Below are 25,141 nucleotides of genomic sequence, written 5' to 3' on the forward strand. Positions count from 1 at the left end.
CATGCATTTATTATTATGTCAAAATAAATTCTATTGTCATGTATAACTAAAAAGAATCAATAAATTTTTTTTAAAAAAAGATTTAAAACCCTGTGTTGATGGTACATGCCTGTAATCCCAACAACTTGGGAGAACTAAGGTGAGAGAATTGTGAGTTTGAGGACAACCTAGACAACATAAAAATACCCTCTCTCAAGACAGGGAGTCGAGAAGGGAAGACATGCCCAACAAATATAATTTTATGTTTATTTGAACAAATCAATCATAAAAAGGCATTTTTTTGTGTGTGTAATAGATCTAGCCAAACATGACCTAGGTATTAGAAGATATTAAGAAATTATTAATATTGGGTATGATAGTATTACAAATATTTTTTAAAAGTCCTCATCCATGAGAGAGAGACACTGAAGTATGTATGTATGAATTTGCATGATAGATTGTCCAATTTTACTTTAAAATGTTCTGGTAAGAAGAAAGGAAGGTATTGATAAATATTGAAGTTGAGACGTGAATTTAAAGGAGTTTATTATACTCTTTACTTTTGTATATATTTGAAATTTTCCAGTTTTTAGAAATTGTGTATAACATTCTATACAGATGCAATTTTCAATTCTAAGCTAGGAATCAAAGTGACAGAATTAACATAATCATTTTCCAGTGACCAGCCACCACTTAGACTATGTGCTGCATCTAAGTGTTATGAGAAACTTTAAAATGTCCCTCATGTGTCTCTGCCCTTAAGAAGTTTACAGAAAGCCAACTGAGTTGGTGCACACCCATAATCCCAGCCACTCAGGAGGTGAAGTAGGAGAAATGCAAGTTCAAGGCCAGCAGGGACAACTTTGTGAGACCCTGTCTCAAAAAGGGCTAGGGATGTAACTCAATGGTAAAGAGCCCCTGGGTTCCATACCCTAGTATGCAAAAAAGAAGAGAAGAAATAGTTTACTTCTAGAAAAAGGCCTACATAAAAATTTAATAAAAACTAGAATGGTGGGCCGGGGTTGTTTCTCAGTGGTTCAGCACTTGCCTAGCATACATTTGACACTGGGTTTGATCCCGGGAAACACATTAAAATAAACAAATAAAATAAAGGTCTAAACCACAACAACAACAACAAAAAAAACTAGAATGACATACATACTGCCAAGTGAAAAGCTTATTACAGATTTGCAGTTATCTATTTTCCTAAAGTGAAATAATTTGTTTTGCTTGCTACAACAATAAGAATGTTCGTTAGGAGTCTCTGAAAGTTTTTTTTTTTTTTAATATTTTGTAGTTGTAGATAAATACAATATCTTTATTTTATTTATTTATTTTTATGTGGTGCTGAGAATTGAGCCCGGTTCCTCACAGGTCTGAGACAAGCGCCCTACCACTGAGCTACAACCCCAGCTATCCCTGAAAGTTTTTATTGGAAGAGTAACATAATCAGTTTTGCTATGAAATGCTCTGGAGAAGAATCCCTCATATGGAACTTCAGGTTCCCTGTTACCATTTAATTATGTGTCTTTGTGGGAAGCCATTGGTTGTTGTTCTAAACCATCATGCTATATAGCAAAGCCTCTGAGAAGGGGCAGCAGTGCAAAGAAAGTCTGCATATATGCCACAGGGAAAGAATGTGCCTTCAGATGCCTAGTTCTAGGGTACTAAATCAGAGTCTAGGTCTGTTTCCTTCTTTAAGACTTTCCTGAAGTGGGGATATAGCTCAGTGGTAGAGTGCTTGCCTAGCATGCATAAGGCCCTGGATTCAATCCCCAGCACCAAAACCAAAACACAAAAACCTGTTTCCTGAAAGACTTTCCCAGGTGCCCATATAGCAATTTCCATTTAGGTCTTTATGGTCAAAGTTGCCTCATGGTCATCCCTGGCAACAAGGGAAGCTGAGAAATGTAATTTAGATGGGCATACTGACAACTCTGATAAAATCAGAGTCTGTTAGTAGGGATGAAGGTAAGAAATGAAGTTTGAGTAGGCAACTGATGTAACTTTACTAATTGAGGTTCCACCATTACAATGAGCCATTATTTTGGAGGGAAATACATATAGTTGTTGAAATATTGAAAAGGAAAAGTGATCGAACACATCCTTTAGGGCTGGCACTGTGCCTGGCATTAGCAAATGATCAATCATTATTTTTGAATGAAAAAAATGTGTATACACACATGCATATAATTGACATGTTATATGTAATATATGTAACATAATTTATTATATATTTAATATACTTTATATCCAATTATCTTTATTTCTAATTATATAATCATAACTATAATTTTAAAAATTAATGATATATTCAGCACATAATTTTCCATTCAGTTAGTATACTATTTGTGTAGCCTTTATCTTTTTATAACTAGTATTGTTTTGTTTATTAAGCTATCATAGTTTATCTATGCTTACCTAACAAATCATTCCAAAATTTAGTGATTTAAAGTTGTCAACAACTTTGGAGAGCTGAATACTCCTTTTGGCTGTGATACCTTCTCAGACTGTTTGGTTTTTGTTTTGTTTTCTTGCAGTGCTGGTGATTGAACCCAGGGACTCACACATGCTAGGCCAGATTCTTTGTTTTTGATGACCTCGACAGTTATGAGGAAGACTCATCAGGTATTTTATAAAATGTCTCTGAACTGAAATTAGTCTGATGTTTTCCTCATGGTTAGATTGGAGTTATCAGGCTTTAGGAGGAAGACAGTAGAGGTAAAATGTCATTCTTTTCCTTCCACATCATACCAATGGTACATGTATATGGTCAATATGACTTTTCACTGGTGATTTTGACTTGGATATCCTGGCTGAGTCAATATCACACTTTTTCCTCTGTTTTTTACTATACTCTCTGGAAAGAAGTCACTCTTGCTCATTAAACTTAAGGATACCTTTTAAGGTCACAAGTATCTACATAAATTATTTGGAATTCTTCTGCATGAGGGAATTGCCTTTTCTCTCCCATTTATTTATTTGTTTATTTATTCATCCACCCATTCATTTACTCATCCAATCTTTTCGTTGTATTTGTATGGACTCATGAAAATCTGTTTTGTACTTTGGATTATAATCCAATACTACTTTATTCTGTTGCTCAAATTCTCCCAGCTTTAGCCATTAGGAACTTTTTATGATGGCTTGTATGTTACTTTGACATACCCACACTTCCTTACTTTTTAACACACAAGATATTTTGGGCATATCTTTATATATTATGCCCTAGCCTTAAAATCAGTCAATTCTCCAGGGAGTCTTGGTTCCTTTATTGGAGAATGGTATTAGAAAGCAATTCCTGGTAGTAGATGTGTTCATTGCCTTGGTAGTGTCTGCTTCTAGGCTCTCTCAGCTGATAGAACAAGTAAATATATGTCGGTGCAGTAACCAGTATATATACATTTATCCATAAATATTTCTATGTGTGACCATCTCTATCTGTATTAATATAAATGAGTTTATCTTGATGCCTTCAACTCTAATTCGTTACCACACTGACCTCCTTAGCCTTTGCTTCGTTCCTGTCTGTAACTCCAGCACTGAGAAATCTAGTTCCCAAAATCTGCCATCTTGTCACTTAATTGTTCAGATAGTAGTTCAGAATTGTTGATCCATACCTCACTTTATCAACCAGAATTAATATTGTTTTACATCTTGAGGCTCAATGCTTTCAGAGATAAGCACTTTCTTCCCATCCTACTCAATGATGTTATGCATATATTTGTAATATCGTTCAATTCTTTGATCATATTTTGCATTCTATTCTCTCCCCTCTTATATTAAAAAATAGCATATATTAGTGTTGACTCTGTTAAAAAGCTCTTTGAGTTTGGACAAATGCTTGGTATCATAGATCCAATATTATAGTATCATACCAAATAGCTTCAGTGCTCTGAAGAGCCTGTACTTCACTGGTTCAACCCTTCCTCACCCTGAAGCTCTGGCATCCACTGACCTGATTATATGATCTTGTAGTTTTACCTTTTCCAAAATTTCATATAAATGGAATCATACCATATGTAGCCATTTTAGATTAGGTACTTTAACTTAGAATTATACATTTAAGATTCATCCATGTCTTTATTTGGCTTGATAGCACATTCTTTTTTTATTGCTCAGTAGGGTTCCACTGTATGACTGAAACACTTGTTTATCCACTCTCGTATTAAAGGATACCTTGGTTTTTTCAGTTTGGGAGGAATTATGAATAAAGCTAATATAAATATTCACATGCTTGATTTTGTATGGCTATAGTTTTAAAATCAGTTTCTAGGAACACAGTTATAAAATTGTAGGACTGTTATATTTGTAAGAAACTGCCAAAATATCTTCCAAAGTGCTTCTGCAATTATACATTGCCATTGTCAACATATGAGGGTTCCTGGTGCTCTTGTTCTTGCCAAAATTTGGTACAGTATGCTTCTCCACCCCATCCACAGTTTTGATTTTCTTGATTTCAGTTACTCAGTGGTTGGAAAATATTACATCGAAAATTCCAGACAAAAACAATTCATATCATATTCCACTGAATAATTGTTGCAGACTTTATGCCAAATTTTGTTAAAGTGGCGTGTGACTCTTACCACTCTTATGCAACATATTCCTTGAAACTCTTGCCAGAGCAACCAGATATGAGAAGGAAATGAAAAGGATACAAATAGGAAAAAGAAGAAGTCAAATTATCTGTTTGCTGATAATATGATCCTATATCTAGAATATTCAAAAAACTTTACCAGAAGAATTCTAGATCTGCTAAACAAATTTAGCAAAGTAGCAGGATCAATATAGGTAAATCAATTGCTTTCCTACACTCCAATAGTGAGTCTGTTGAAAAAGGTATTAGGAAAACTATCTCATTCACAGTAGCTTCAAAAAATACTTAGGAATAAATCTAACCAAGGGGATGAAAGATCTCCACAGTGAAAACACTGAAGAAGACCTTCAAAGATGGAAAGACTCCCATGTTCTTGGACAGGGAGAATTAATTAATATTATCAAAATGACATACTAATAAAAGTGTTATACAAATTTTATGTGACCCCCCTTCAAAATACCAATGAATCCAGGCACGGTGGTGCTTGTTGAGAGCCTGAGGCAGGAGGATGTCAGGTTCAAGGCCAGCCTCAGCAAATTAACAAGACCCTGTCTCAAAAAATAAAAAGGACTGGGGGTTGGGTCAGTGATTAAATATCCTTGGGTTCAATACCTCTTACTAAAAACAAACAAAAAAATAAGTTCTTCACAGAACTAGAAAAAAAGAGAACAGTTCTAAAATTTATCTGGAAAATAAGAGACCCAGCATATACAAAGCAATCCTGAGTAAGAATTGATGCTAGAATATCACAATACCAGACCTCAAATTATACTACAGAGGTATAGTAACAAAAATAGCATGGTGTTGGCACCAAATCTGAAATGAAGACCACTGGAATGGAGTAGAAGATGGAGACAAATGCATATAGTAGATACAGTTATCTAATACTTGACCAAAAAAAAAAGTGCCAAAAACATACATTGGAGAAAATATTGCCTTTTTAAACAAATGGTTCTGGGAAAACTAGATAGCTATATGTAGAGTAAAGAAACTTGATGCCTATCTCTCACCCTACCCAAAAGTCAACTCAAAGTCAAAGACCTAGAAATAAGACCAGAAACTCTGCAACTACTAGAAGGAAACATAGGCTCAGCACCCCAACATATTGTCACAGACACTGACTGCCTTAACAAGATGCCTAATGTGTAAGAAATAAAACCAAGAATCAATATGTGGCATGGCTTCACATTAAAAAGCTTCTACGCAGCAAAGGTAATGAGCTTGAAGAGAGAGTCTACAGAATGGGAGATGATCTTTTCTACCTGCTTCTCAGTTAGGGATTCATATCTAGAATATATTTTTAAAAAAACCCTCAAAAAACTTAGCACCAAGGGAAAAAAAAAAGCCCAAACCAAACAAAATACCAAAATACAAATAATCCAGTTAATAAATGGGCAAAAGAACTAAAGAGATTCTTCTTGAAAGAAGAAATGCAATCAATCAATCAGTAAATAAAAAAGAAAGAAGAAACATAAATGGCCAATAAATATATGAAAAAAATGTTCCGTATATCTAATAATTAGGGAAATGCAAATCAAAACTACACTGAGATTTCACCTCACTCCAGTCAGAATGGCAATTGTCAAGAATATAAATAATAAATGTTGGCAAGGATGTATGTGGGGGAAAGTACACTCATACACTTTTGGAGGGACTGAAAATTGGTATAACTGCTCTGGAGCAGTATAGAGATTCCTCAAAAAACTAGGAATGGAATCACATGATCCAACTATCCCATTCCTTGGGTTAATATACAAAAGATGTAAAGTCAGCATACTATAGGGATGCAGTCACATCAATATTTATAACTGCACAGTTCACACTAGCTGAAATATGGATCCAGCCTAGGTGCCCATAAACAGATGAATAGATAAAGAAAATGTGGCATATATACACAATGGAATATTTCTCAGCCATAAACATGAATGACATTATGGCATTTGCTGCTAAATGGATGGAACTGGAGACTATCATGCCAAGTGAAATTAGCCAGATCCAGAAAGTCAAGGGTCAAATGTTTTCTCTCTTATGTTGAAGTGAGACCAACATTAGGAAAAGAAAGAAAGGAAGGAAGGAAGAAAGATGTGTGGGGATATTTTCATGAAAGTAGAAGAGAGATGAGTGGATTAGAGGAAGGAAATTGAGGGGGAGGGAAGAGGGATGGGAAAAGGGAGGAACAGTAAAATGAATCTCACCTAACTTTCCGATGCACATATATGAATGAATATACCATAGTGAGTTTCATCTTTATGTATATCCATAATGCACTAAAAAAATCCTATGAACAAATAGGAAAAAAATCAGTAGACTAGAGAAAGGGAAATGAGTGGAGGCAGGAGAGGGGAGAGAATGAGGAAGTACTAGGGACTGAATTGAGGCAAATTATATTCCATGCTTGTACAGTTTTGTAAAAATGAACCCCAATATTATATATAAAATGAACTAATAAAAAGGTGTAGTACAACCATTATTTGAATTTTTTAAATTGTGCTAATATTACTTAAAAATAATTTATTACTGAACTGTCTTTGGTGCAAAGACAGATGATTAGGATACACAGAATACTTATGGAGATACATTAATGTGGTAGTGCTGATTATGCCATGAAATACGGTGAGTTTTCAATTGCATGCCATATTTTTTAGCATGCAGAATTCTCATGCCATCCTGCTTGGGATGTGGATCATCCTTTTGACCAGCATATCCACACTGCATATGCTAACCACCTGTCAGTCACATAGGAATCTTCGGTTACCACATTGACTCATAATACTAAAGTGCTGCTGTGTTCAAATGACCCTTATTTCCCTTAATGTCTCCGAAGCACAAGAATGGTGATGCAAATGAAATACCAGGCATAAAACATGGAAGGACAGATTCACTCTGGGACTCGACTAACACAATGGTGAATAAAGGAAATAACAGTGTATGTAGGGTTTGATAGCATTTGTGGTTTCAGAAATCTACTAGGGATGGAACGTGCCATTCCTATATAAGAGAGGGGACTACTGTATCTTCAGATTTTTCAATTTTGATTTTCTAATGGGTAAATAGTGTTATCTCATTATTTAAGTTTTCACTTTCTTTATGACAAATGATGTTGAGTGTAATCAAGTTTTTATTCCTCATACAGGATGCCTCTTTTCTTCTTCTTTTTTATCATTGCAGATTTCACACATTCTCTAGTCATTGTTTCAGGCTTTCTCTTCTGTAAAATATTTTCAGACCTTCTTAGCAACACCTTTTTTTTTGTTTGTTTCTATTGTAGTGTAGTGGGGTTATATCATATCTATGTCTAACTTACTCAGTTTCAATTACTGATCCACAATCTCTTCCGGTGCTTATGAAATCCCAAAAACCCTGAAACCAAAAGTTTATAAGACTGCAGCAAGTTTATTTGTTGGTCAAACCTGACTTGGGCATTGCAAGGCAATTTATCTCTTTATTTATTCATGTAGGGTAAATATTCATATATTTCACTGCAGAAATATGTTTGATTATGCAGAATGTGTTTGATTATGGTATGCTGCCCAAACCACTACTGTGAACTTAAATGTTACATATATGATAGATGGTTACATATATGGTTGATGTATAACTTATTCCCCTCAGAAACATCCTACCTTATATTTAGTAATTCTCAAGGCAATGAAAGTATTTTAACTTCCTAGAGACAAGTGGGAAGTGACATTTGAAGATATCGAGAGATACCTGTGGCTTCTGAGAAGAGAGGAATCCTACACCTGCCCTCTGATATTATCCCTGGAAAGAGGACATTACTCTCTAGACAGTTGGGGGAAAAAGAGCTTGATTGATAAGGCAGCTTCACATTACTATAACAAAACATCTGAGGAAATTAACTTATAAAGAGAAAAGGGTTGTTTTAACTCATAGTTCTCGAGGTTCTAGACCAAGATTGGGTGGCCCCTGCTTTGGGGCACTGGCAAGAAGGGCACATCATGGCAGGAATATGTGGCAGAGTTACCCTTAAACCTTGAGCCAGGAAGTATATCCCTAATGACTTAAGAAACTACAACCTCCTAAAAGATCCAGAGTACCTCTCAATACCACCACCCCAGGGATGAAATTTTAATACATGGACTTTTGGAAACACTCACCAAACCATAGCACCTGGTAAAGACTTCTGGGCCTTGAAGTTGGTTTCAACGTAGGAAGGAAACCAGGAGAAACAGCACTAGATCCCTGGGTGGTGAGTGGGTGGTTGCAGTCATTGGATGTCTCAAGGGTATTTCCAAAGTTAAATTACAAAAGGCCTGCCCTCCCTCCCTTCCCATGCCTTGTTTTATAGAATGATGTGTTACTTCATTCTAAACTAGATAATAAATCCAATGAAGACCTTTAAATAGTTGCGATCTTGTCCTTTGATAGATCCATACCTGTTGTATACATGTAAAATCACATTTAATCCTCTCAGGGAGGTTGTTCTGACTCTCTCACTTTACTAAACTAAACTGCTCAGAATTCCACATCTTGGAGGTCTTTGGGTCAGGATTCAAGCAGAAAGTGATTGAGTCAGAGCCTGATACAGTCTGAGTTGTCACTCCTGTGCTGTCAAGTGGATTGATTGCTTGCCCTATGGTACTTACCCATATATCGTCCCCACTGTGTGCTGAATCACGCTCGTTCTTCTTTACACCATTTGAAAGGTGAATCAAGATAAATGCTTTCCATAACTCCCCTACCTATTATAAGAGTAATAACAGCTGCCAAGAAAGAAGCTTTAAGACTGATTTGGGAATGTGAATCATTTCATAGCTATGGAAATAGTAGCCTCACATGGCAATTCCTCACCTAAAGCGCATTCCCTTTGTCATTATTTACTTCTTTCACTGGAGAGCACTTTTGCATAAAACTGAACATATTTTGTCTGAGAACATTTTGTCCATTCAAAAAAGTATTAAGTTAAAGGTGCAGTAATCAATTTCTTGTGTTTGGTCAGAGTAGAGAAGGTCAGTGGGGCTACACTCAGGATTAGTGATGGTGGTAGTGATGTTGGTGATGGCAATGGTTGTTGTGGTGGTGGTGATGGCAGCATTGATAGTGGTGATAGTGATGTTGTTGATGATGATGGTAGTGGTGGTGATGGTGATGGTGGTAATGGTGGTGGTTATAGTGATGGTGGTGATGATGGTGGTAGTGGTGAAGGTGATGGCCACATTGATGGTGGTGATAGTGATGGTAATGGTGGTGGTGATCATGGTGGTGGTTATGGTGATGGTGGTGGTGGTGATGGTGATGGCTACGTTGGTGGTGGTGGTGATGGTGGCAGTGGTGGTACCACTGTGTATTTGTTTTGTACTTCCAGTGGCCTCCTTAACCCCATCAGTAACTGTGCCCACCTCTTCCTTCTGGGCTACTAGAGGCTAGAGGGATTTGATTATGCAGACTCTTCTTGATCTTCTATCCTACTGGAGAGCACAAAAAATCTCCAAACTGAACCTAAATACTTTTACAATTTATTGTCATATGTGATGCACAATAACATTGACAGTTTTACATAGAAATCTTTGTTGTTATTTCCTACTAGGCTCTCACACTTCATTGTTGGAAGACCTGCACTTTGATTAACTCTATCTTGGCCTTTTTTGTTGTTGGATGCTTGTATGATTTTTGTTTTCTCATTTTAAAATGAAAAAAAAAATAAAGGCAATATATTGTTAGTAAAACACATCATTTCAACCCTTTTAACAGTTAGTACCTCAAGAAACAAGGATTGTCAAATTGCAAGAATAATCTTCACTGTTAAGCATTTTGTTGTCTAAACAATTTGTATGTTTAATTCATACTGCAAAGTTCTAATTCTTTTTTTTTTTTTTTAGACAGGTATCTATTTATTTATTTATTTTTAAGTTTTGGGCGGACACAACATCTTTGTACGTGGTGCTGAGGATCGAACCCGGGCCACACGCATGCCAGGCAAGCGCGCTATCACTTGAGCCACATCCCCAGCCCCAAAAAATTCTGAAGCCACATGGCCTGGGCTCTAATCCCAGCTCTTGCACTTTCTAGCTTTGTGGTTTTATTTTTTTTTAAATTTATTTATTTTTTTAGTTATCGGCAGACACAACATCTTTGTTTGTATGTGGTACTGAGGATCAAACCTGGGCCGCACGCATGCCAGGCAAGCGCACTACCACTTGAGCCACATCCCCAGCCTCTAATTCTTTAATCTATATTTTAAAAATTTTTTTGTTTAACATCATGTAGTAGTAATCTACCTTTGTGATTTTTTTCCTCCTTCCTTTGTCAAGGCAAAATAAACAAACTACATCTATATTTCCTCAACCAAAAAGAAAAGGAAACATTAGATATTAAGGAACTAAATAAATAATGTAAATACATGTAAGTACTCCTAGACACTATGGTCTAAGTTTTTAATAGTCATGTGTAACACACAAGAAGATTGTAAGATTGAAAAATAAAAGCTGCCAATCTGGGAGCTGGGTTTGTGGCTCAGTGGTAGAGCACTTGCCTTGCATGTGTGAGGCACTGGGTTTGGTTCTCAGCACCACATATAAATAAATGAATAAAATAAAGGTCCATAAACAACTAAAAAAAATTTTTTTAAAAAGCTGCGAATCTGAAACTGAGTAGAAGATTACTCAGAATGTTCTTTGATAACATTAATTTTATCCCATGTCTTGTTGGCAATATATTTTTTATGGCCGTACAGATCTAGGTGGCAAATATGGACACTTTTTTTTTATAACCAAGGGCAATATGAGCTAATATGGAAAAAGACCTAGACTGTATAGATAAATAATTTTGATATATGAAGTAAGACAACAGAACAGCTCTCTCACCTTTCTAATTTCCCCCATCTGAGGATACAATGTTCCTTCCTGTACCCAACTCAGGTCATGCAACAGAAGCCATTGTAGAAGTAGAGAGCAGCCCTCACCAGACACTGAAATGTCTAATGCTTTGATCTGGAACTTCCTGACCTCCAGAACTGTAAGAAATGAATTTATGTTCTTTATGAATTACCCAGCCTATGGTATTTTGTTACAGCAGCACAAATTGACTAAGATAATTCCTTTATGTGTTCAAAATTTTATACAATAATAAGTTAAATTTTGATCCAGAATGCTTTTACTATAAAAATTTCTTTAATACCTGTCCTCTAATAACTGTATTATATGTTGTATTATTTTCATGTTATGATTATTAATTTGGTAGCAAATACTGTGCATATTCAAAGCAATTTTATGGTTGGTTTGTTCAAAGGCCATCTACCACCCTAATGTAATTACTACAGAGATTCATCAGCAGTATAACTAGCCACTTCATTTTTCTGTTAAATCCCATAAGCATTTCTCTTGCGAGGACTGTAACAGGGCTGTCTACCTTGGGCCCTGTCCTGTATCACCTATCCCAAAAGTCCACAGAGAGGAAATATATCATTACACTCTCTTCTAAAGTGAGGTTAAGGGAGCTCATAGCCACTAGTAATAACCTTCTCTTCCCCAATGGGGAATCCTATAGAACATCCTCCATGATCATCAAACATTAATAGGAAACCCCATGACAAAGAACACTTTTACTGGTGGGACACTAAGTCATAAGATCAGGATAATTTGTTTCTACAGCTCTATCTGAATTTTCATGTAAGAATGGCTCTATTGACAAAATGAGAACAACATTCCTAGAAATGTTTAACAGCTACGTCAATATTCCAAGTTCATTGACTTTTAAGCCCCTATAATGCTATTCATCTTACCAGTAAAGGCAATCAATATTGTTAACCAATGGTTAAAGTCAATTTCTCTATAGTGCTAGTCATTTAACAATTTTGTTCTGCCTAAACTTTGTGGCATTCAAAAACAACACTTTTGCTGGGCATGGTGGTACATGCCTGTAGACCCAGCTACTTGAGAGGCTGAGACAGGAGAATCTTTTGAGCCCAGAAGTTTGAGACCAGCCTGGGTAAAATAGTGAGACCTTGTCTTAAACAAACCAAATACTTTTATCATGCTCTCAGATTCTGTAGATCAGGAATTCTGACAGGACTCAGCATGTACATTCATCTCTATGATGTCTGGGGCCTCAGTTGGGAAGACTCAAAAGGTTGAGATGTCTTCAAGGCTGTGGGCTGGAATCATATGCAGGCTTTTTTATTTTTTGTGCCTGGAATCTGGCCTGAGAGGATTTTAAGGCTGGGCTCAGTGGGGACACAACAGTGAATTGAGACTTGTCCTTTTCATAGCCTGTCTTTTTACAGCATAGTGTCTGTGTTCCAGCGGGACAGCGTGAGTACGCTCTGGAGGGTAAGCCATACAAGAAAATTAGCAGAAGATGTGTGGTCTTGTAAAATATAGTTCTTTGAAATCATACAGGATCACATCTTCTGTACTCCATTGGCCAATTCATAAGCCCACCTAAGTTTACAGGAGAAGACAGATCACACAAACCCACCTCAATGCGAGGTGTTTTACAGTGTTCTAGAGGGATGCTTTCTTCTTTCTTTCTCTCTCGTTCTTTTGTGTGTGTGTGTGTGTGTGTGAGAGAGAGAGAGAGAGAGAGAGAGAGAGAGAGAGAGAGAGAGAGAATATGGGAGATACTGGGGATTGAACCCAGGGGCATTTTATCACTGAGCTATACCCCCAACTTCCCCTTATCACCTGTATCTGGCTTTAATTTTGAGTCAGAGTTTTGCTAAGTTGCCTAGAGTGGCCTAGAACTTGCAATCCTCCTATCTCAGTCTCCCAAGTCACTGGGATTATAGGGATGCAACAACATGCCCAGCTGGGGCCATGTTTTCAAACTGCTACAGTTTTAGGGGGAGCTGCTACATCTTCAGGGCTTCCTGGCTGAGTTGTTGAGCTACTAGTCCAATAATCAACATTTACACAAGTAACTTGTATCTGGCATTGCAGTCTGAAAAGAATGCTTTAATATTCTTGCTTTTTCTTCAAAATGGCCCCAGCACTCTCTCTGAAACAAAATGTTTTTAGAGCTTTTAACCCATGTTGTTAGAGCTTCTTAAGAATTTAGTTTTTTCTCATAACTACCATGGAGCACTGTATCATTGGTTTTGTTCTTAGGGAAGGAAATGCTTTATCTGGCTATCCAGGCTTCATTTTCTTGTGTTATACCATTAACCATTAGGATCCTTGCAGAGTAGAGGAGAACCCTACTGTAGAAGAACATGAGGATTTTATTATTATGACCACTTCAAAAGGAGCAGGAGAGCTAGCCAGCTGCCATCCCTGTCTAGTTCATGAATATGTCTTTTTCATCCCTTGCAACCTTCCTGTGCCTGTCCTTTGCTCATTTTTCTATTAAAATTTTAATAAGTTTGTGCATTTATATACTAACCCTTTGCATTTGCATTTTAAAATGTAACATACAAAATGTTCAAAACCATTTTTCATTTTACTTTCTTCATTTTTAAGTATGTCTGATTTCTAAACACATACACAAAAACATATTTCTAGTTAAAAAATTAATACATACCCATTAAGAAAGCTAGTACTGGGGTTGGAGTTGTGGCTTATTGATAGAACACTTGCCTAGCATGTGTGAGGCTCTGGATTCTATTCTCAGCACCACATATAAAAAAATTAAATAAAGGTCTATTGACAACTAAAAAATATTTATAAAAAAAGAAAAGAAAAATAATAGTTAAAAAAGCTACCACTTAAAAAAAAGAAAAGAAAATGACAAAGAGTTGGGAAGGATAGAAAAAATTGGAACCCTTGTACACTGTTGGGGTTGTAAAATGGTGTGGCCACTTTGGAAAACAGTATGTTGGCCCACCAAAAAAATTAAAAGTTGAACTACCAGAGGGCTTAGAAATTCTCTTTTGAATATATGCTCCAAAGAATTGAAATCAGGGTCTTAATAAGATATGTGTAGGGCTGGGGATGTGATTCAAGTTGTAACGCGCTCGCCTGGCATGCGTGAGGCACTGGGTTCAATTCTCAGCACCACATAAAAATAAAGTAAAGATATTGTGTCCACCTAAAACTAAAAAATAAATACTTTTTTTTTAAAAAAAAGATATGTGTATATGATATTCATAGTAGCATTATCTACAATAGCCAAAAGGTGGAAGCAGTTTTTTTTTTAATCCCATTCATTGATAGATGAACAAATATACAAAGTGTAGTAGATGCATATAATGGACTCCTGTTCGGCCTTCAAAAGGAACAAAATTCTGACATAGGCTGCTACATAAATGAACTGAGGTCTTGCTAAGGATACTATGCCAAATGAAATAAGACAGTCACAGAAAAGCAAATTGTGTGATTCTTCTTCTAAGGTGTCTAGAGTCGTCAAATTCATAGAGAAAATAGTCAGGGGCTAGTGAGGGTGGAATAGGGTGTTATTGTTCAACGGTGTGGTACTCGGCCCCAACAGACCAGGCTAAAAATCAAAATGGGACTTCTTGTACTAAAGTTCCTCCTCACCAACCTAAAACTGACCTGTTTATCTGACCTGAGAAATCAGGATTAGAGTGATTAACAGCCAAACTTCTCAAACAGGCCAGTTTCAACTGCCAAGATAATGAAGTTCCTCTGCCTTAATCCTTTCATTTAAAAAAGTGACCTGAAATAATCTGGTGTTAGCCAACCAGTTATTTTTCTATTGTTCTTTCTCCCTGTACCCACCTTACAAATAAAGTAACTTTGAAATGACCAATTTGCTTTTTGTTCTTTTGTTTCTGCTTTTTTCAGACTTCTTTGTCTATAAAACCAACCTCCTCTGCTTGACTCATTGGAACACTAGTTCTGTTTTATGGAATGACATGTTATTTGATTCTAGACTAGAAAATAAAGCCAAATAAGATCTCCAAGGTATAGTATATATGAGGCCATGGTTTCAGTTCCCAGCACCAAAATAAATAAAAATAAACATTAAAAAAAACTTTAAAAAGAAATTGTAATCTTATCCTTTGAGTATGTGTAACAACAAGATAAAAAAAAGAGTTCCAAAGACCTTCTTACATCATGAAGAGTTAAGATGCAAGAGATGAAGAGGGTTCTGGAGACTGATTGTACAACATCAGTGCACGTGACACTATTGAACTGTACACTTAAATCTGATCAAGGTGGTTATTTTGATGTTACCATTTTCCCTTTGTATTTACTAGGTCTATCAGATTTGAGGTCGGTTATGATAGGATTGTAAAAAGAGTTGGAAAGCCTTTGAGTTTTTAAAATCTTTTTGGATGCTTTCATGCTGCTGAAGAATTGTCTGCATTTTTGTTTGTTTGTTTTTCTGAGATGCATTCTCACTGTGTTACCCATGATGATCTTGAACTTCTGAGTTCAAGTGATCCTCCTGCCTCAACCTCCTGTGTAACTGGAACTTCAGGCCTGCAGCTTTGTGTGTACTGGCAAAGAAACATTCAGGTTATTCTCTGGACTCCCTCCTAGCTGTCATTGCCAAAATTCATTCATCACAGCTCATCTGTATGACCTCACTACAGCCCCACACTCTTTCCTTGTATATCCTAACCATTACCACTGCCCCCATGTATCACATCTTGTGGTGGCAAAGGAGCAAGTCCTTTGCTTAGGAAGAGTGTGGGTGAGCCCTGGGCTCAGACACCTCCCTCTCCTCCCCTCAAACCTCCCCTCTCCTTCTCCCTTTCAAAGATTCAAATAAATTTCCATCTCCTACACTTTCTTTCCCTTCACCCAGAGATCTCTACCCTACTTTTGAAGGCATTTGAAGATGTATGTTTACTGGTTTTGTGTTCCTAAACTCTCGTTGTCAACTCCAGTCTCACTAGTGTATTTCTCTCTGAGGTATAAAAGGAAAAAAGGGGCAACCCAGAGAGTGGGGGCTGGGATGGAGAGCTTAGGAAAGAGTTTATTAATTAGATTCCCATTATCTTTAGAAATCTTTAGAGAGCCACAAAATGGGTGTGTGCTTGTTCAGTGACAGGAAGTAACAGTGACATTTTGCAGCCACCAACCTAGAATGTGCTACTTGCCAGCTCTCTGCACTACTGCAAACAGCATTGCAGTTGAAATGCTAGGTAGCAGGCACCCTTGCCCCTGCCAATCTCTTCTCTGTTAGCCAATATTCATTTTTAAATACAGATCTAATTATGTGTCTCTTCTGCTTACGCCCTTAAATGACTTCTTATTACACTGAGAAATAAGACTGAAATACTTCTCCTTGTCCTCCAGGGCCTATGGAGTCAGCATCTGCCCTGTCCTCAGTCATAGTTTGCTTTTCAATTTAGTCATTTGGCTTCTCAAGTGTTCAGGTCCCTTTTTTTTTTTTTGGCCTCTGTAGGGCTCCTACTCACTAGACTCCCCACCCCCACCCCACTCCTCAGGCTGTCCCCAGCATATACATAGACCCCTTCCCTTGGCCTGAGAAGGATAGGACCCATTTTTCAGATATTAGATATGAGTTCCTATTTTTAGGGACCCCTCTTCCCATCTACCCAGAGAGATTTCCTGTGGTATGCCTAGAACTCAGTGTGCCTGCTTTTTTGGAGCACTGACACATTTAGTTAAATGTTTATGTGATCACCTGATTGATATGTCTTCCCCATTAAGAAGGTAAGCATCATGAAGGCAGGATTGTGTGTATATTCCTTAAAGTTATATGCCCCAAGCTTAACATCATCTTTAACAGAGAAAAAAATTCAAAAAAATATTTATTGAATCAGTATAAGGAAAGTGTAAATCTGTTAGGTAGTCATAATGAGCAGTAAAATACGAACCAACAAAGTAGTGGGATCATCACCTTTAATAAACAATCAAGTAACTTGTGGAACAAAAACAGGTGTACTAACAGTAAGAACAAAAACATGGAAACAAAGGGAGACAATTAAGAAATGCATCAAGATGGAAAGATCAATGGGTCTAACAGGGTCTACTGAAGTCATAGTAAAGATTTATGGCCACAAATTTCTCAGTGTGTTTCACAAGGGAGATTACAGTAATAAAGCAGGTACACTGAGATGAAGTCTATCCAGTCACTGACCCCAGCACCCACGAATGGTGGATTTGACTTGTAGACAAAGCACCTTCAGTATAGGTTGGTTATCATGGCAGTTCTGGAGAGGACCAACCAGGGTCAAGGATTCCTCTGCCTGACATGAAGGAGTTAAACATATAATTGGTAAAGACTGCAGAAGGTGGAATCCACTTTTCCTGATGAATACCAAACAGCAATAAATTTGGAAGCAGCATTGCTTTCTTTGTCCTTCTGTGCTTGAAGACAGCCCACTCTCTCTTGGAGTGTTCTTTGCTTGAGCCTTACTTTACTTTCACTCACAATAAATTTCTCCTCTTTGGATTTTTGTGTGTGACTTTAAATTTCCTTTCACTGAACTACAAGAACTGAGGTTTAGAGCTTCAACTCTCCACCCACCTGTGACAAATCTATTCCATATCACAGTAGGTCAGGCGTCAGTCGAGGTGTAGGCGGATCAATAACAAAACACCTTATTTTTCCCCTGACGACTCTGTAAGGAACTTAGAGAATAATGCAGGAGCAAGGCAGATAGAAACTTCATTAAGACTACTACAGAAAAATTCTACGAGAAAAGAGCCATTTCCTGTTTAAAAAAACTGGGGTACCTTAGAGTATTGTTTGATTCCTGGCCTTAAGCCGGCAATATACAAGATGCGCTTGAAACATCTCAGTATAGCAGAAATAAAAACTACTCAAAGACTAATGGGGATATAGCAAAGGGATGTAAGAGTCAGTTTCAAAAAGAAAAATAATATGACGGATTATAATTCATTAATGAACAAAGAATTCATGAGTATATAGTGATATTCAAAAAATGCAATGGAAGGGAGGGGAAGAAAGCTTTTCATACCCAAAGAATGTCTGCTAAACATGTAGAAAGAATGGTGGAATTGGAAAGTCAGTATTTGCAATCACTAATTGATATTTGTAAGGTATTTTAGTCAGCTTTTTCGCTCTGTGACTAAAGGATCTGACCAGAACAACTATAGAGTAGGAAGAGTTTATTTGAGGGTTAACGGTTTTAGTCCATAGAATGCCAGCTCCATTCCACAGAGCTTGAGATGAGGCTGAACATCATGGCAAAGAGTGTGGCAGAGGGAAGCAGCTCACATGGTGATCAAGAGGCAGAGAGAGAGATTCCACTGGACAGATACAAATATATACCCAAAGCCACACCCCAATTTCTACCTCCTCCAGTCACACCCTACCACTTCAGTTACCACTAAGTTAATCCCTACCAGATGATTAAATCACTGATTGGATTAAGAGTTTTACAACCCAATCATTTCTCCTCGGAACCTTCTTGCATTGTGTCTCACATGTGAGCTTTTGAGGGACACTTCACATCCAAACCACAACATAAAGATTATGAAAAACCGCTGGGTGAAAGTTTATGGAGAACGGATGTTCTTGTGATCTCACAGCATTACTCCATAGATTGCTTATTCAGTACAGTATAAAGCGGGGGAAAAAGTGTCTTTACCAGGGAGAGATCTGGTGGGCACCACTCTAACCAATGAGCAAGCAAACTTAGCATCAGAGATAAAGAGACAAACTGACCTTACGTTCTCTTAATTTAATGCAGTTGGAAGTACATACAATCATCAACATAACATTCTTGCTAAATATTTTACATGAATCCAATCATAAGGAGCAGTCATAATGGAACATTCCATGATACAGATAGCTTAGGCTTTTAAAATTGGTCAATGTCTAGTAAAAATAAGATTATTTTCTAAATTAGAGAAGGTAAAGAAAACCACCAAATGTAGTAATATGTTCCTAAAAATAGCTATAAGGGAAAATTTGAGGTAAATTGGAAAAATTTAAATATGGATCACATATTAGGTAACGTTATTTTTTTTTAAAAAATTGTTGTTGTTCCTAGTGCTGAGCCTTGAACCCAGGACCTGGAACATACCAGGCAAGTGCTCTATCACTAAGATACACCCCAGCCCCAGGTAATATTATTTTATCAATGTTAAACTATACATGTAAAAATGGTTTGTGGTTAAGTAGAAAGATGTCCTTGTTCTTAGGAGAAACCTGTTGAGACATATAGTTTCAACCAAAACAAAAACTAGAAGAGAGAAGTATGAAGGTGGGGGATGGAGGATAGGGATGGGGGAAGAAAGAGAATGGAGCAAAAGTGTTAACAATTGATAAATGTAAGTGGAGAATATATAGGTCTCCTTGGATTATACTTTGAAGTCTCCTGGAGGTTCAAAATTTTTCCAAATAAAAAATGCAGTAAGTAGTTAAGAGAAGATGGCTTTAGGCCTGTGACTAGTGGGCTCCCTGCTATTTCCTTTTACCTAAATTAGACAATTAACTTTGTCATAATCAGTCCCAGACAACAGTGAACTTCTCCCACTTCCTGCTTCCTCTGCACAGGCTTGTTTTTATAAAATTTATGGCTTAGAGCTGTAGAACAGAATAGCAGACTTTACAGGCAGGCAGATCCTACAGAAAATCCAGAGAATCTGAACCCTGCTAATTTAGTTTTACCTCCTAAACTCTGTATTAGGAGAGTTACAAGGTCAGAAATATTTCTCTAGGGTACCAATTCTCAAACTAAATTGTATATTAGAATCATTTGGAAATCCTATGTCTAGGTCACACCCCAGAATAATTAAAATCACAGTCTGTGAAGGTGGAAGGCAGGATCAGTAGGTTTGAAGCTTCCCCAGGTAATTCTAGTATGCTAACTTGAGAACCACTGCTTTAATGAAGTCTCCACATATGGAAACATGAATAAGAGAGGAATACCATTCTTTCCCAACATAGGCTAGGAGGAAAAGAATCCCATCTGGGTATCCCAAGTTCAGAGGGAAAAATGCCTTTGGGGGCTCATACAATATAAAGCCCTTGTCCCTCCAGCCACGCAGCCCCTACCTTGCTAGAGTCTCTGTTCTTGGCCACAGGGCTAGCCCTCAGTCTGATACAATGAGGAGAATTTTTTCTCCCATTTTCTAGCAAGTGGGAGAAAAGAGATACAGAATTCTCTAGCTAGCTGTAGGCCTGAGAGAATGCATAACATAGTCCACATGGTGGAGAAATTCAATGGTAACTCCAGCAGAACCATAAATTTGGATATTTTAGCTCAATAGAATTTTGATGGGGGTGTTGGGACTCTTTCCATAATGTCTAATATTCCAGTTTATAAGGAAATCATTTATTTGAGTTTCAAAATTTATTTACAAATGGATGTTGGGAATGTGATTCATTGATATTTGGACTTTCTTCTGTTCTGTTGCTCTGTTTGTCTATGTTTACACCAATATAGCACTCTCTTGTTTTGTAATAAACCTTGAGATCAGATAGTGTGAGTCCTCCAACATTTTCCTAATTGTTTTGATATTCTAGGTTTTGTGAATTTCCTTATGAATTTTAGTATTAGCTTGTCATTTTCTACAAAAGGTTTGATGGGATTTTTGCACAAAACCTTCAGATAAATTTTTGAAGAAATGACATTTTTGTTAGATGAGTCTTTTGACCTATGAACTTTATGGATCTCCACACTTATTTGTACCTTTAATTTTTCTCAGCAGTGTTTTATATTTTCAGTGTATAGGTCTTATACATCCCTCATAAGGTTTATCCCTAGCTCTTCTGGTGTCTTGATGTTATTTCAAATGGCATTTTGAAGATATAGTTTCTGATTGTTCATTGACAGTATTCAGAAGTACAACTGATTTCCTTCTTTTCTTTTTAAACAAAAAATATATCTATATTTCTTTATTGGAGTGGGGGGGGGGTAGAAAAGGAAGCAGCTCCTGTAATGCACCCTATTTAGCAGTATCTTCTTTTTTCATAGGATTAAGGAAGATGTTGAGGAAAAAAAAGTTTGGAAAAATCCAGATGGAAGTTACTCTGCATGTTGTGATAGAAGGGATGAAGTAGGTGTGAAGGCTCCTCACTCCTCCGTCTTACCTCAGACTAAGACACCAATTTTATTCCTGTTTCTTGGGATTCTTGTTGGCCATTTAGTGATAGACAAGGATAAGCAAGAAGAGGGGCTTACCCAGAGTGTTGGAGAAAGTCTGACCATGCTGACAAGCTCCACTAGCTCCAGTCCAATGCTGCCTGTGCACCAGCTGGAGGCAGGAACACTGTAGTTGATTTCTGTTTGTTAATCTTATATTCTGCAGTTTTGCAAAATGTTCTTATTAGGTCTAGTAGCTATTATATAGACATCATAGGACTTTTGAAACAGACAATCATGAAAGATTTTCTACATAGAAAATTGGGTTGTCTACAAATAAAGACAGTTTTATTTCTGATCTGGAAAACTTTTCTTTCTTGCCTCATTGTACTGTCTAGATCTTCTACTACAATGCTGAATAAAATTGGTGAGAGCAGATATCCTTGCCTTATTGCTGATCCTAAGGAGAAAGCATTCCATCTTTTACTATTAAGTATGTTAACTATAGGATTCTAATTATTAGGTTGGAGCTTCCTGTCTCTTCCCCAGTTTGTTGAGAGTTTTTGTTTGCTTTTTGTTCAAGTCAAAATGAATGTTGAGCCAGGTACAGTGGTACACGCCTGTAATCCCAGTGGCTTGGGAGGCTGAGGCAGGAGGATCACAAGTTCAAAGCCAGCCTCAACAATTTAGCAAGGCCTAAGCAACTTGGTGAAAACCTATTTCAAAATAAAAAAGGGCTGGGAATGTGGTTCATTGATTCAATCCCTGGTACCAAAAAAAAAAAAAAATTGTTGAGCTTTGTCAAATGCTTTGTCTGGGTTTTCTATAGCTTTATTTTTTTTAAAAAAAATTAAATAGAAGCTTCAAACATAAGAAAAATATGCAGAATAGTAGTAATAATTCCTCATGTGTCCATCATGGAGCTTCAACTGCTATCAATTCACCAATGATCTTGTTTTATCTCTGTCCTGATCCACGTCCATATCTCTATATACTTTTAAATATATCTTAGACATTATGTCATTTTATTGTATGTATTCTCAAAATATATACATCTACACTGGGTATGGTGGCTCACACCTATAATCCAGTTACTCAGGAGGCTGAGCAGAAATATTATAAGTTTGAACCCAGCCTATCAGGGCAATCTAGTGACATCCTGTCTGAAAATAAAAAGAGCTGGATGTAGCTTGGTGGTAGAGTGCCTCTAGGGTTCAATCCCCAGTACCATAACAACAACAACAACAATAATAATAATGTAAAATAAAGAACATATAAAAAATGGGCGTGTGTGGTGTGTGTGTGTGTGTGTGTGTGTGTGTATGTATATATATATATATATATATATATATATATATATATATATATACACACACACACACACATAAATACATACACAGGCAGTCCCTAGAATTTAGCATCACAGTCATCCAGAAACTTGTTGAAACAGGAATTCTCAGGTCCTAACTAAGTCCTTCTGAGTCAGAAACTCTGGGAGTTGGGCCCAATAAACCATCTTCTAACAAGTCTTCTAGGTGATTCAGATGCATGCCAAAGATCTAGAACCATTACCCTAAAAGACTGAGTCTTTAAAAAGATAATTATAATACAATTATCCTATGTATAAATGAAACTATAACTTTTGATTATTCTCAATAGATATTCAGTAGTCCAACTTCTAATGGCCTCATAAACACTTTTAATTTTTTAAAGTTTTTAAAAATTATTTTTATGATTCATTGAATCCTGATCTAAATAATTTCTACACACAAGACTAGTTGATTTGTCTCTTTAAGTATTCTCCCTCCATCATTCACCCTTCCTCATCCTTGGGTCTCCTGGTCTCCTACATTTCAGATTTTTCTGGGTACAACATCTCTCCTCTCCATTTTCTTCTAACTTCTGCATTTTCCATAAATTGATAGTTGTATCACAATGAGATATGGGCAGTTGAGGCTCTTTTTTTTTTTTTTTTGCAAGAATTTTTAGTAGATGGAGTTGTCATTCTTGTCTCTTTAAAAGCTCCCAGCTAAAACTGGGTTCTGGCACTTGTACTGCCCTGTATAGTTGCTCCAGATTCTGTCTCAAACCTCTTCTCTCCTGGCACCTCCTCTGTTTCTAGCTCCATGGTTGTGTACTGTTCTGGGCCTAGTGTGAATCCTTATGGCCTTCACCTAACATTTCTTTATGATGCAGCCTCTGGTACCTTTAGCTTAGCACATTAGAACAGGTGAGAGCTCTTCTCTTCTAGGGTCCTGCCCAGGTTCCCAGGACTTTCTGGCAGAGTCTGTAGAACCCTACCTCTAGCAGACACTTGCCTGTGGGCATATCACTTTGGCATGGGACAAATGGAAGGCTGTGAATGTGTGGGAACAGGTGGTATGAAAAATCTTTGCACCTTCCTCTCAATTTTGCTATGAACCTAAAACTTCTCTAAAAAATAGTCTTTTAAAAAATGTATATTGTTTTTACCACAGAGAATTTATCACATCAGAGAGTTTATATGATTAATAAAAAATTAACAAAAAGACAGGAAGGAAGAGTAAGAGAGGGAAAGAGAACGGAAGGAAGGAAGGAAGGAAGGAAGGAAGGAAGGAAGGAAGGAAGGAAGGAAGGAAGGAAGGAAATCTGTTAGCAACAAACAAAAGGAAAAAATATCATCATCAGTAAGTACAAAAACTCTTAATGTTTTTTTTTTTTTAAATATCCAAGCAAGTTTCAGTTACTTGGTAACTGAAAGGAAATAAGAGCAGCAGTGTTCTGGCTGGACACAATGACCACTGGGGCCTTTGTTAGCCTTTCCTGAGAGCCCAGCACACACAGACACCCTACCCCAGTCCCAGCTCACAGACCTTCCTTGTTTCTCAGCTGCATTTGCCTCACAATCTCAATTTCATACTGTTTCTGGCTTGGTGATGCCGACCACTATTCTACTTCTGACTCTGGGCTCCTGTATATGTCCATGGCTCCTAGAATGCTCTGTTGCTGCTTCAGGAGTAAGAAATTCCCTGTTAAATATCTTGCCCTGCAGTAAGCTACCCCTAACCTGTCCTTACTACTTATAAGCAATAGCTGGGTGACCCTACGTTTGTGTTTTCCAAAGGTTTCTGTGTTTTTCCCACTTCTCTAAACAGACTTTTTTGGTTATCAATTGAATTTTTCCAGCTACAGCAAGTATATTTGCTATTTCAGGGACCATTTTTTTCCCATTTTAAATAGTTTATTGAAATACCAAATAGATACAGAAATGTATGCAATTCATAAAACAATTTTCATAAAGTGCAATGAATTTTCAAGAAATGAATACATCTATGTAAATAGCACTCACATCAGGAAACAGAATATTACTAATAACCTAGCAGCTTCCTCATGCTTCTTCCCAATTGTAATACTCCCTCAGACCCTTCATACCTCACAAAGAACAGCTCCCATTCTGGCCTCTAGTTATATGGATTAATTGCCAGATCACTTGGTTTGGGTCATCATTTCTTCTGGTCAATCATGTAGCAACATCAGTATATCCTAATGGTAAATCAAGAGTCAGCAAACTATGGAGCATGGGCTGTGTGCAGCCTGCCTCCTGTTTTTTTTCCCCCACTGAATAAAAATTTGCATTTTATTAAGATTCTAGTGATTTCTACATACAATGAAATGTAAAACATCATTGCATTAGA

The 25,141-nt window shown here is 37.1% G+C and overlaps 1 protein-coding gene across 2 annotated transcripts in view; it reads left to right on the forward strand.

Annotated features, from left to right (window-relative positions):
• Positions 1 to 25,141, forward strand: part of Depdc1b (DEP domain containing 1B) — a 142,144-nt gene that overhangs the window by 3,043 nt on the left and 113,960 nt on the right. Inside the window, exons 2-3 of one of the 2 annotated variants that reach the window (XM_071612580.1) lie at positions 2,520 to 2,607; positions 11,455 to 11,551. In XM_071612580.1, coding sequence (XP_071468681.1) covers positions 11,510 to 11,551 — 42 coding nt within the window. In that variant the 5' untranslated portion in view covers positions 2,520 to 2,607; positions 11,455 to 11,509. The remainder of the gene's footprint in view (positions 1 to 2,519; positions 2,608 to 11,454; positions 11,552 to 25,141) is intronic. The other variant, XM_071612581.1, reaches the window with a different exon arrangement.

Source organism: Marmota flaviventris, chromosome 5 (assembly GCF_047511675.1).
Source record: "Marmota flaviventris isolate mMarFla1 chromosome 5, mMarFla1.hap1, whole genome shotgun sequence".
NCBI lineage: Eukaryota > Metazoa > Chordata > Mammalia > Rodentia > Sciuridae > Marmota > Marmota flaviventris.